The 12,283-nt window shown below is 50.8% G+C and overlaps 1 protein-coding gene across 1 annotated transcript in view; it reads left to right on the plus strand.

Annotated features, from left to right (window-relative positions):
• The first annotated feature begins 927 nt into the window (after window positions 1-927).
• celsr2 (cadherin, EGF LAG seven-pass G-type receptor 2) overlaps window positions 928-12,283 on the plus strand; it is a 114,181-nt gene continuing 102,825 nt past the window's right edge. The window contains exons 1-4 of the mRNA XM_042342252.1: window positions 928-932; window positions 3,578-4,079; window positions 4,341-4,471; window positions 4,553-7,434. Of these exons, the coding sequence (XP_042198186.1) occupies window positions 928-932; window positions 3,578-4,079; window positions 4,341-4,471; window positions 4,553-7,434 (3,520 nt within the window). The remainder of the gene's footprint in view (window positions 933-3,577; window positions 4,080-4,340; window positions 4,472-4,552; window positions 7,435-12,283) is intronic.

Below are 12,283 nucleotides of genomic sequence, written 5' to 3' on the forward strand. Positions count from 1 at the left end.
GCTCCCAGTTGTGATTTATATTAAAATTCAATTGACAATATATTAATTGATTCCCATGGTGTTACCATACGGATCGTTGAAATGAAGATATAAACCACAATTCAGTTATTTCGAATCACGCATTACGAACAACTTGATTTGAGAGGTAATGTTGCTAGTATTAGCCTAGTCACTGCCCATGTCCTTCCACAGCGTTAAACACAAAACTGGTTAATGTTTCCCAAGATGTTGCCGGTTTATATAATACACAGATGATGTCTTCTTTCCATTCAGAAACATTAGGTTTGAGGGAATTTTTCAGTTTGGGGTAAAATAATAAGTAAATCTGACTCAGTTGGTAGCACACTCTGGCCTCTTGGAGTCAGAAGATTGTGGGTTCAAAGCCCCTTGTGGTGGTGACCTTGATCTCATATTCCAGGTTGATGTTCCAGTGCAGTGCGCCTAACTCATCTGCTGTGCAAGTCAAAGGCGGATAATAATCGCTCCACAACCTCACCCGCCCAAAAGATGTGGTCGCTCAATCCACGACTGTTTGTGGGTCACCGCGGTGTGCAATTGGCTCCGCGTTTCACCCTCAAAATGCACAGTCAATCCACTTAACGGTATATTCTGTGAAGAGCTTTGAGACGCCTCAACGACGTGATAAAGCGCTATATGAAAATGCGAGTATTATTATTATTATTGAATAACAAACAAGCGACAATGCGCGAAGATATGGACACAGCTCCGCCTTAGTAGCAGTTAGTTCCAATTTCAATCGGTGCTGTGGCAGTAGCGTGTATTTAAAAGGATGCCAAATATATTTTATTTTCATTCTATTGCAAAAACAAAACAGTGATGAGGAGATGCTAAGCCTAGTGAGACTGTACACATCTTGCATAAACTCTTTCTCATGCACACACACATCTAGTTTGCCTGATGGATGTAATGAGGTATTTGTGCGTGTGAGATCCCAAAATAATCCAGTTACACTGCGCAATGAATCAAACTCTGGAAAAGATGCAAATTTGGGCGAAATCCTCCCACTTAATGGTTTTAAATTAGTTATCCAAAACACACGTAGCTCTGGCTTGAAATGAAATCGCACAGAAATATAATTTAGTGCTTTACAGACAGCACAAAGTTTACGGGATATTACTGCACAATGTAGGGGTGGCAGCTGTTTATAAACATTTATAAACCTGGTGTATAGTGTTCTTACTTTGTCTTGATTGTGAATTTAAAATCGAAATTGCAGCTTGTGTGTTTAAGTGTCTATATCACAGCTCGTATTAATAACATAATATTAATAACATAATATTAATAACATAATATTGCAAGCGAGAGACCTGAGTTCAATTCCAGGCAGAGGGCGAAACCTTGGGTAAGTTTCCTCACTCCACAGAGCCTAATAATAATCCCTCCAAAACCAAAAACAATAATAAAATTGGTCATTTTCAATCCACGACTGTTTGTGGGACATTGCTGTGCGCAATTGGCTGCCGCGTTCGCCCACAAATATACAGTCAATTCACTTTACAGTGTGTTCTGTGAAGCGCTTTGGGACGTCCTCCCGACGTGAAAAGCGCTATATCAAATGCAAGGATTATTATTATTATTATTTACAGTGTGTTCTGTGAAGCGCTTTGGGACGTCCTCCTGACATGAAAAGCGCTATATCAAATGCAAGGATTATTATATAAATATACATAAATAAATAAATGCAAGTCGTGTGTGTGTGTGTGTGCGTAGCAGGTTTCCAATATAACTAACCCCAGCGACATCAGGGAATCAGCGACTGATGCGTGTTGCGAAGGGGATAAAATGTGCTTTTTTTTAATACAAAAGATTGAAAAGTGCTTCACATTGTAAGACTTCGTCTTGGAATCTGCGCAAATCACACCTGATCCGGATCACACCTTGGCCTTGATGGGCAATGAGGGAGGGAGGGAGGGAGGAAAGGTTTGGTGTTGAGTTTACCAACACTGGGACATTTTCACTGTGTCAAGGAATAGGTGGGGTGGGGGGGAGGACCACAACCTTTGTAAATCAATAGGTACACACATCTCTCCCTCTCTCTCTCTGTGTGTGTATATATATATATATATGCATAGATTTTAAAAACAAATGAAATGTTATTTAAAAACAGGTTCTTTTTAAACTGGCTTTGTGATTTTTTTTTAGGGGGGGGAGGGGAGATGAGGGGGGGTGTATTGGTTTAAACCCCTTTTTCTTGGGTTTATTGCATACAAGATAATTTTTATACACACGTGTGAAAGGGGGTTGCACAAATAAAGAAATGTTACCGAAAAGCCTTCTTTAGGCTCATTCTCGACGTGTCGGAAGTTGAGAGTTTTTTTTGTGAGTTAACGAAACCTCTGAGTTAATGAAACGTCTCCCCCCCCCACTCCCCTCACCCACTCCCCCCCAACAAAAAAAAACCCCACTCCTGCAATTACACTTCAGGACCCATTTAAACGAGTTGCACTTTGCAGTGGGGGAATGATTTTCTTGTTGCTGCTGTGCAACAAAAAAAACAACAACAATCACCAAGAAATCAATCAATCAATCAAATCAATCAATCAATCAATCAATCAATCAATCACTCCCCAAACCACCAACCCAAATAAATACACAAAAGAGATTACAGGGGTTGCAATGGTATCCTTTATCCTCTGTGAAACGACGTCCGATTGCAGTTCCCCAACTAAAAGCTTCTGTGGTGTGTGTGTTTGATTGCAATGGTCGAAATGTCAAGTGATAAATATTGATCAACATTTAAAGAGCAGAGTCTTGGCATTTTTTTTGGGGGGAAAGAGTAGGAAAGGGGAACATTGCCCCTTTAAAGCGCTTGTTCCATCCTTTCTTTCTCTTTCTTCCTCTCTCTCTCTCTCTCTGGGTGTGTGTGTGTGTGTATAGTCTGTGAATTGTTTGAGCAGGTTTTATGCTAATGAAAGCCGAGGAGGGGGTGAGTGGTGGTGTAGAGAGAGAGAGTGAGAGTGTGTGTGTGTGCGTTGCTGCGCGGAGCCATTTTGTGCTATCGTTCCGCACCAACCGAGGACAGTGGCGAAAGGAGGGGGGGAGAGAGAGAGAGAGAAAGAGAAGGAGAGAGAGAGAGAGAGAGAAGGAGAGAGAGAGAAGGAGAAAGAGGAGAGAAGGAGAAGAAGGAGAAGCAGCGCTCTCGCTGGGAACCCGCACACAGTAGGTAGAGAGAGGAGAGAGAGGAGAGAGAGACAGAGTGTGTGTGACAAGATAGAAAGGACGAGAGAGGGAGAGAGAGAGAGAGAGAGACCTTTGCAAAAACCTCCAACCCCCCTCCTCCCCTCCAAAAAAAAGACCCCTCAGCCATGGTTCAAGGCGCCCGGAGTGACCAGAGGGGAGAGAGTTGGATGCGCGCAGAGCGCTGAGAGGGGTGGACCCTGAGTGGAGATGTCAGGAGAGGAGAGGAGATGATGGGGCGAAGGATGGAAGTGACTCCTTCTTCTTCTTCTTCGTCTTCTTGGTCTTGGTCTTCCTCTCGGTGGTCCTCTCGGTGCTGGTGGTCGTCTTCTCCTCCTCTTCCTCCTCCTCCTCCTTCTTCTTCTCCTCCTCCTCCAAGAGCCGCGGCCACCCTGGGCTGGACGCTGCGGACCTGCGTGTCGGTGCTGGTGCTGGTGCTGGTCAGCGCGCCTTTGTCGGAGTGCTTCGGCCACCACCGCCGCCGCAGCCGCCCGGTGCCCCTGCCCTCCCGGGCCCGGCCCGGCTCCCTGTTGGCCCGGTTGGACCCGGACGCCGCCGGGCGCACCTGCGCTTTGCGAAGAGTCACGGCGCCCCAGTTTGCGAGCGGTTGGTTGCGAATCCAGACGGTGACCCCCAACAACACCCCCACCCCCACCAACACCAACACCACCGGCGGCGGAGGCGGCGCCGTTACGCTGTGGCTCTCGCGCCGCCCGGACTGCGCGGCTTTGGGTCACAACCCTTTCTCCGTCCACCTGACCAGCTACTGCCCGGGCGGGTCCGGGGGCTTCTTCTCCACCGCGCGCCTTGACCTGCGCGTCCTCGGGCTCCGGTGCCCCTCGGCCGAGCCGCGGCCTCCGGCCGACGCCGCCTTCCGAGTGGTCAGCCTGACCTCTCCGGCCACCGCCACCGCCGCCGCCCCCTCCTCCTCCTCCTCCTCCTCCGCCCCCGGGTCCTGCTGGATGGCCGGCGAGTGGTGGCTGGGCATCGAGGAGCTGCTGCCGGTCGCCTGGCGGGGCTGCGCCGCCCGTTGCCGAGTGGCGAGCGACAACCGTGGAGGGGGAGAGGGCGGCGGCGGCGGCGATGACCACCACCACCACCACGACGGCGGCGGCCACTCGGCCCCGAGGTTCCGGTGCCAGGACGGGAGGCTGGTGGCCCCGGACGGCCTGTGCCTGCGGCCGGACGCGTGGCCGGAGGTGGTCGTGCGCTGCGAGCGGTGCCCGGCGCGGGGGGGCCTCGCGGTCACCGTCACCGTCACCGTCCGCCTGCGGCTCGGGGCGACCGGGAGCCGGAGACGAAGGAGGACACGGACGCCGCCATCACCACCACCACCACCACGACGACCACCACCACCACCACGACGACCACGACCACGACGGAGCGTCAACACCGGACCCCAGTTCCAGCCCCCGGCCTACCAGGTGTCGGTACCGGAGAACGAACCGGCGGGCACGAGCGTGGTGACCGTGCGGGCGGTGGACCCGGACGAGGGCGAGGCCGGGCGGCTGGAGTACTCCATGGACGCCCTCTTCTACAGCCGCTCGAACGACCTGTTCGCCCTCGACCCGCTGACCGGCGCCGTGACGACGGTCCGGAGCCTGGACCGGGAGACCAAGGCCACGCACGTGTTCCGGGTGCTGGCCGTCGACCGCGGGAGCCCCCGGCGCACGGCCATGGCCACCCTGTCGGTCACGGTGCGGGACACCAACGACCACGACCCGCTGTTCGAGCAGCGGGAGTACCGGGAGAGCGTGCGCGAGAACCTGGAGGTGGGCTACGAGGTGCTGACCGTCCGGGCCACCGACGCCGACGAGCTGCCCAACGCCGACGTGGTGTACCGCTTCCTGAACGGCGACGAGGGCCCGAACCGGGCGTTCGAGATCGACCCGCGCTCGGGCGTCATCCGGACCCGCGGGCCGGTCGACCGGGAGGCGGTGGCCTCGTACCGGCTGCTGGTCGAGGCCGACGACCAGGGCCGGGGCCCAGGGCCGAGCCGGAGCTCGACGGCCACCGTGCACATCGCGGTGGAGGACGACAACGACAACAGCCCGCAGTTCGGGCAGCAGCGCTACTCGTGCCGGGTGCCGGAGGACGCCCGGCCCGACAGCCCGGTGGCCCGGGTGCGGGCCACCGACCGGGACGCCGGGCCCAACGCGGCCGTGCACTACAGCATCGTGGGCGGCAACACCCGCGGCCAGTTCCACGTCGACGCCCGGAGCGGCCGGGTCGACGTGGTGGGCCGCTTGGACTACGAGGCCATCCGGGAGTACACGCTGCGGATCCGGGCCCAGGACGGCGGGCGGCCGCCCCTGTCCAACGCCAGCGGCCTCCTGACCGTGCGGGTGCTGGACGTGAACGACAACGCGCCGCTGTTCGTCAGCAGCCCGTTCCGGGCCAGCCTGCTGGAGAGCGTGCCGGTCGGCCACTCGGTGCTGCAGGCCCGGGCCGTCGACGCCGACTCGGGCGACAACTCGCGCCTCGAGTACCGGCTGGTGGGCGGCCCGCCGGCCCTGCCCTTCGCCGTCCAGGCCCAGACCGGCTGGATCGTGGTGGGCCGGCCGCTGGACCGCGAGGCGGTCGACACTTACCGGTTCGGGGTGGAGGCCCGGGACCACGGCCGGCCGGCCCGGCTCTCGTCGTCGTCGGCCGTGACGGTGACCGTGCTCGACGTGAACGACAACAGCCCCGAGTTCGAGCGGCCCGCCTACCAGGTCCGGCTGAACGAGGACGCGGCCGTGGGCTCCAGCGTGCTGACCGTGCGGGCCGTCGACCGGGACGCCGGCGGCGGCGGCGTCACCTACCAGATCACCGGCGGCAACACCCGCAACCGCTTCTCCATCAGCAGCCAGGCCGCCGGTAACGGTGGTAACACCGGCGCCGGTAACACCGGTACCGGTACCGGCACCACCGGCGGCGGCCTGATCTCCTTGGCCCTGCCGCTGGACTACAAGCTGGAGCGGCAGTACACGCTGACGGTGGCGGCCAGCGACGGCACCCGCTCCGACACGGTCCAGGTGCTGGTCAACGTGACCGACGCCAACACCCACCGGCCCGTCTTCCAGAGCTCGCACTACACGGTCGACGTGGACGAGGACCGGGCCGTGGGCACCACCGTGGTGGTCATCGGGGCCACCGACGAGGACACGGGCGAGAACGCCCGCATCAGCTACTTCATGGAGGACAGCATCCCCCAGTTCCGGATCGGGCCGGACTCCGGGGCCGTGACCACCCTGACCGACCTGGACTACGAGGACCAGGTGTCCTACACGCTGGCCATCACGGCCAAGGACAACGGGATCCCGCAGAAGTCGGACACCACCTACCTGGAGATCCTGGTCAACGACGTGAACGACAACCCGCCCCGGTTCCTGCGGGACGGCTACCAGGGCTCGGTCCACGAGGACGTGCCCGCCTTCACCAGCGTCCTGCAGGTGTCCGCCGCCGACCGGGACTCCGGCCTGAACGGCCGCGTGTTCTACACTTTCCAAGGCGGGGACGACGGCGAGGGGGACTTCATCGTCGAGTCCACCTCCGGCATCGTGAGGACCCTACGCAGGCTGGACCGAGAGAACGTCCCCGTGTACGACCTCAAGGCTTTTGCGGTGGATAAAGGGGTCCCTCCCATGAAGACGCCCATTGACATCCAAGTCACCGTGTTGGACGTCAACGACAACCCTCCGGTCTTCGAGAAGGACGAGTTTGATATATTTGTGGACGAGAACAGTCCGATAGGGCTAGTGGTGGCGCGGGTCACGGCCACCGACCCGGACGAAGGCACCAACGCTCAAATCATGTACCAGATCGTGGAGGGGAACATTCCCGAAGTCTTCCAGTTGGATATCTTTTCCGGGGAGTTGACGGCGCTGACGGATCTGGATTACGAAACCAAGTCCGAGTACGTGATCGTGGTTCAGGCCACCTCGGCGCCTCTGGTCAGCCGGGCCACGGTTCACATCCGCCTCTTGGACAAAAACGATAATATTCCCCGCTTGAAAAACTTCGAGATCATCTTCAACAACTACATCACCAACAAGTCCAGCAGTTTCCCCACCGGAGTGATCGGCAGAATCCCCGCTCACGACCCCGACGTCTCCGACGCGCTTTATTACGGCTTCGAACACGGGAATGAGCTAAATCTGGTCATTCTCAACCAAACCACGGGGGAGTTGAGGCTGAGCCGCGCTTTGGACAACAACAGGCCCCTTGAAGCCATCATGAGGGTTTCTGTATCGGGTAAGGTGCTTCACCTTTGCTTAACTTGTGTCCCGCACCATAACAACTACTTATATGTCAGCATCGCACACAGTGGGTGTCCAAGAAGATGGGAAATGCACACAATTCGGAGTCCTGTAGCTCAGTGGTTAGAGCGCTCGCTTTGCAAGCGAGAGACCTGAGTTCAATTCCAGGCAGGTCAGGGCAAAACCTTGGGCAAGTTTCCTTACTCCACACAGAGCCGAATAATAATCCCTCCAAAACAAAACAATAATAAATTGGTCATTTTCAACCTACGACTGTTTGTGGGACATTGCTGTGCGCAATTGGCTGCCGCGTTCGCCCACAAATATACAGTCAATTCACTTTACAGTGTGTTTGTGAAGCGCTTTGGGACGTCTTCCCGACGTGAAAAGCCTATATCAAATGCAAGGATTATTATTATTATTATATCCTTAGACCCAGTCCTTATTGCCCTCTCGTATTGGGATTAAAAAGTGTCCGTGCTTCCAATTCGCATTGCAGAGAAAGTGGAAACCACTGTAATTTATGATTACTTTTAGTCGCTCTAGCAGTAGAGTTAGCTTAGATCTTTTAAAGAGAATGTGTTTGCAAAAGGCATTCATTGATGCTGTTGGTTGCGAGACCTTGGTACATCAAGTAGATTGTAGGAGGACCATTCATCCTAGACATGTCATAAGGGACGTCATCTTCATGCCATTGATCTCTCTAAGGGGGTGTTTGATTCCGGGTCTTGTTTTTTTTTCTGAGGAGGAATATTATTTCGATCAGAAAATGTTTGTTTCAAGAGAACAAATTAGATGGAATTCTGCTAGAAGATAATATCCAAGGATCCAGTATATAGTTTGGGACATGATATGTCAAACGACTGCCAGGATGGTGGAAGGCGAACTAGATGGACCTTTGGCTTTAGTCTTCTTTCACCCAGCGAAACTTATCATGTTCTTAGAATGGGTTTTAATCAAACTTCGTTGGTATAAGTTTTTGAAGTTTTTCTGCTCTTGGTAAGAACAGGGTTGTAATGGTGCCCTGTGTATTGCTGGCACTTGAAGCATCTCCACTGTCGGATGTTGGCTTGATTTATTTTGGTAACACCGTGGGACACATTGCAAGTGCGTTTTATAATATTTGTTCCGTGCTGTGCTGTAATTCTTATCTCAGAGTCACACCAAGAAGCCGGTTTGCCGCAGTTTCCGTAGAGGGAGCGTTCAAATCTTGCCTCTATTAACAGATTAGCGTGAACTTGTCTGTGGGGACCAACTTCCATAAAGGCTACCCTTGATAAGATCCTGAGGGAGACCATTAAAACCTGATTTTTACTGAGCACATTTTATGAGCCCACAAAGAACTATAAGTGTGAACCAAACACATGGGTTCAACTTCTCTTAGTTAAAGCAATACACTGTAGATCATGGAATGATTACAGATATGGCTGTGATTATTAAAAAAAAACACATGTAACCTGCTACACAGTGGATTGAATTGATCAAAGATTTTTATTGTCAGTTTGCCCTCAGTCCTCTCAGCAATAGTTTTCTTCCAAAACGCAAAATGCTGCAGATGGTGGCGATCCTTTCTCCGTAGATGCCGCCTGACCAGCTGAGCGTTCCCAGCGACTTCTGTTTTTGTTTTGTGAATAGTTTTCCTCCGTTCATCTCTATTTTGTTGCTGATCAAAGCTTGCCAGATAATCTGTCGTTTTATCGTCAACTTCACGGCACAGTTGGCTTAGTTTAAGACATTGTTTACTGTGAAATCAAATCAAAATATTTGCTAGTAAATTAGTAACACTTTTAGTTTGTGTTTATGTTTGTGTGGGAGTGGGGCGTGGGGGGTAAGAAACAAAGGTGCAGTAATAGGTGTAAATGTGTGACCAGGGTGAAAAAGGAAAATGCAGTTTGACAATTTCCTCTGAAACGGCTCAATTAAAGCTGTAATCTTCCAGGTGCTTAGAAAATCATGGAGGTCCTTGAAGAAGGTTGTGGTTTTGAATTGAAATGAGCGAAAGCGTGGGAGTTTGTAAGCAATGATGTGATAACCTGCGCTAAAGTCGACAGCAAGCCTTCGCGGACGCTTAGAGGTGAAGATGAACTCTTAGGATTTCACAGAGCTTACTTTAAGCTCGCTTAAAGCGAGCTTGCTTTAAGCGCTCCGCGACGCTACCCTGCGTGAAGGGCGCTATATAAATGCAAGTTGTAACGACTAATGACTGGTGCCCAGCCTGTGCGGACCTGATAATATGCACTGATACGTATGACATCAAGGTGCTCGATCCTCTATGACTGACAGCCAAGTTGACTTTCCCAGTGCAAACAGATGGTGTGATGAGCATCCAATTGAAACTTAATTTATTTTCGCAATACAAGTCCATTCTCCTTTTAACCTTAATTGGGGAGCTTTTTGAACATAATTATAACAGGGGTTTACGTTTGGCTATGACTTGAGGCGTTTGGCGAGAGGTGCCTTTTTTTTTTGTTGTCTTGTCTTTGAAGTCACTTTTGCAACGCAACGCGTTTGACTGAAGGCGATGCACTGGTTTAAGCATTCCCTCTCTCCGTTTCCCGCAGTGTGAAACCCACCTCCAGGGGAAGCAGCTTTTTTTTACTGGTGTAATACTTTGAATAGCAAGCTGTCCCAAGTGCATGCCTGCTGTTGTTGCCTTTGATGATTGGCAGATTATATTTCCGAGCAGAGCTGTCTATGATCCATTGCCAATTTTGACAAATGGTTTTATATAATGAGTTCTGAGACGAGGAGGATTTCGACAATAAGCAGTATGGATCAGACTGTACTTGACCTTTTGCGGGAGTGAATGTGTGTACTGTATTAAACCCTTTCTTTCAATAATTAGGAAAAAGCTTCCTGCACAACGTGCAACTGTATCACACCTTTCATGTAAAAGAAACGTCTCAATGATTCAGATTGACTAGCAATTAAGTGAAGGTGACATACAATGGCAGTGCTTTAATTTGCAGGACTTTCTCTAGGCTAACGGAGCCCTGTGTGGGCTGAGAGGTGAACACAGCTGAATTTAAACAGCTCATTGCACACCAAATAAGTTATTACAAATCGTTTTGCAGTTGCGTCTATAGTAGAACCTATGCACAAAATTTGAACTTGCAGCAAATTTCAATATTGCTTTCTTTCCCCCTCTCCCCTCATACCAGCCTCATTATTGCTAATTTTTGATGACTGACAACATGTGTGTTGCTACTTATTTGAATATCCTTCTTTCCTTTGGTATCAGGGAAGGTTTATAATGTGAGGTTCACAATAACGTCAATATTCCTGTCTCTGGAGGATTGCTGCATTAGTTAGAGCTGTGGGGATTATGCCCCAATACTGATCCTTTTTTTCTCTGTGGGTTTTTAAATCGCTATTGCCACCTTCAAAATGGTGAGATGCATTTAATTCCCAAACGACTGTGTTAAAATTCAGCTACTTTGGATTTGAGTGATACGTCAAGGAATATGTTTATTTTTGAAGTTTTCTCATACCAGCAGCATCAGATCACTTGTGTGTTATATTAATAATAATGGTGAAATCTTGCAATTGATATAATGCTTTATGTCACCAAGCACTTCAAAGCGCTTCAGTTGTTTTCTGTAAAGTGTAGTGACTGTGTAGCTGCACACTGCAGTTTCCTGCAAACAGCCAACAAGTGAATAACGCATTTTAGCTGGAGTGCTGTCGGCCCCGACACTGAGAGAAACTCCCTTCTCATTTTCTAAGTCGTGCCATGAGATCTTGAACGACCATCTGAAACAGCGAGACGGGTCCTCGGTTTTAACGTCTCATCTTAAAGGACGGCGCCTCTGATAATGTAATGCCTCCCCCAACAGCGTATTGGCGAGTCAGCCAAGACTATGTCCCAAAGTCCTAAAGTGTCCGAATAGATAAGAATATTGAAAATTACCATGGCCATCATAGAGTTTTTAGATCAAATAGCAGAGAGAAACTGGGAACGAGAGACAAATGAGTGAGGAATGAAAGATAAATGACAAAAAAGGGGGAAGAAATAGATGGAGAGAGCAGGAATGTTTTACTAAACACCTATACGTGAGAAAGGGTCAAGAAATGTGCTTTTAATTGTTTCTGTACAATTTGCCGCCGTGGGTGGACTTGTTTTTACAGGGAGATTTACAACCGAGTGGGGGTAAGGAGAAAGTGCGAGCTCGATACGAGAACAGCGCATTCGAGGAATCATTGTACATTGTTTATAGACTTGAAAGATCAGACGTGAACTAACAATTTGTCAGGACAGAGCGGTTACCAGAGTGTTGAAAAATTGGGAGTTTTCAAGCACGCTTGAAATCCTTTATCTATCGAAACAATAGGTAATCTGCTGTCCAGGTGTCTTGAAAGTGAGGCGATACCTTTGAAAACCCACGCTCGTCACATCAACAGCCGTATATACCAGCCGAGCAGGTTGGAATGAGCTTTATTTCTCGTTCAGATTCAGTGCATCTGAAAGAGATTTTGTCAGGCATACACATCAAAGCTTTTAAAATGTATTTAAGTAATATCCTAAAGGTCAGTTCGACTGCACCGGCAAATTGTGGGGTTGGAAGTGAGACCTTCTGTTAAACCCATCCCTCGTTCTTTATCAACCATTACTCTCCAAAGCAGACTGGAGTTAAGGAAATGGGAACTGAAATGCCTGTGACAGCTTTAGTGCTAAAATATTAATGGAAGGACAAAGCTATATGTCTCTGTTCACTATTCCTTGCTAGTGTGTGTGTGTGCCAGAAATCGTTAGATGTCACTAACTGAGGGGTTTTTGACCATTTTAAAATCGTCGTTTTTCAATGAAGTCAGGGCAATAAATAGTAAAACTATTCATAAAATAC

Source organism: Callorhinchus milii, unplaced genomic scaffold (genome assembly GCF_018977255.1).
Source record: "Callorhinchus milii isolate IMCB2004 unplaced genomic scaffold, IMCB_Cmil_1.0 Scaffold19, whole genome shotgun sequence".
Taxonomy (NCBI): domain Eukaryota; kingdom Metazoa; phylum Chordata; class Chondrichthyes; order Chimaeriformes; family Callorhinchidae; genus Callorhinchus; species Callorhinchus milii.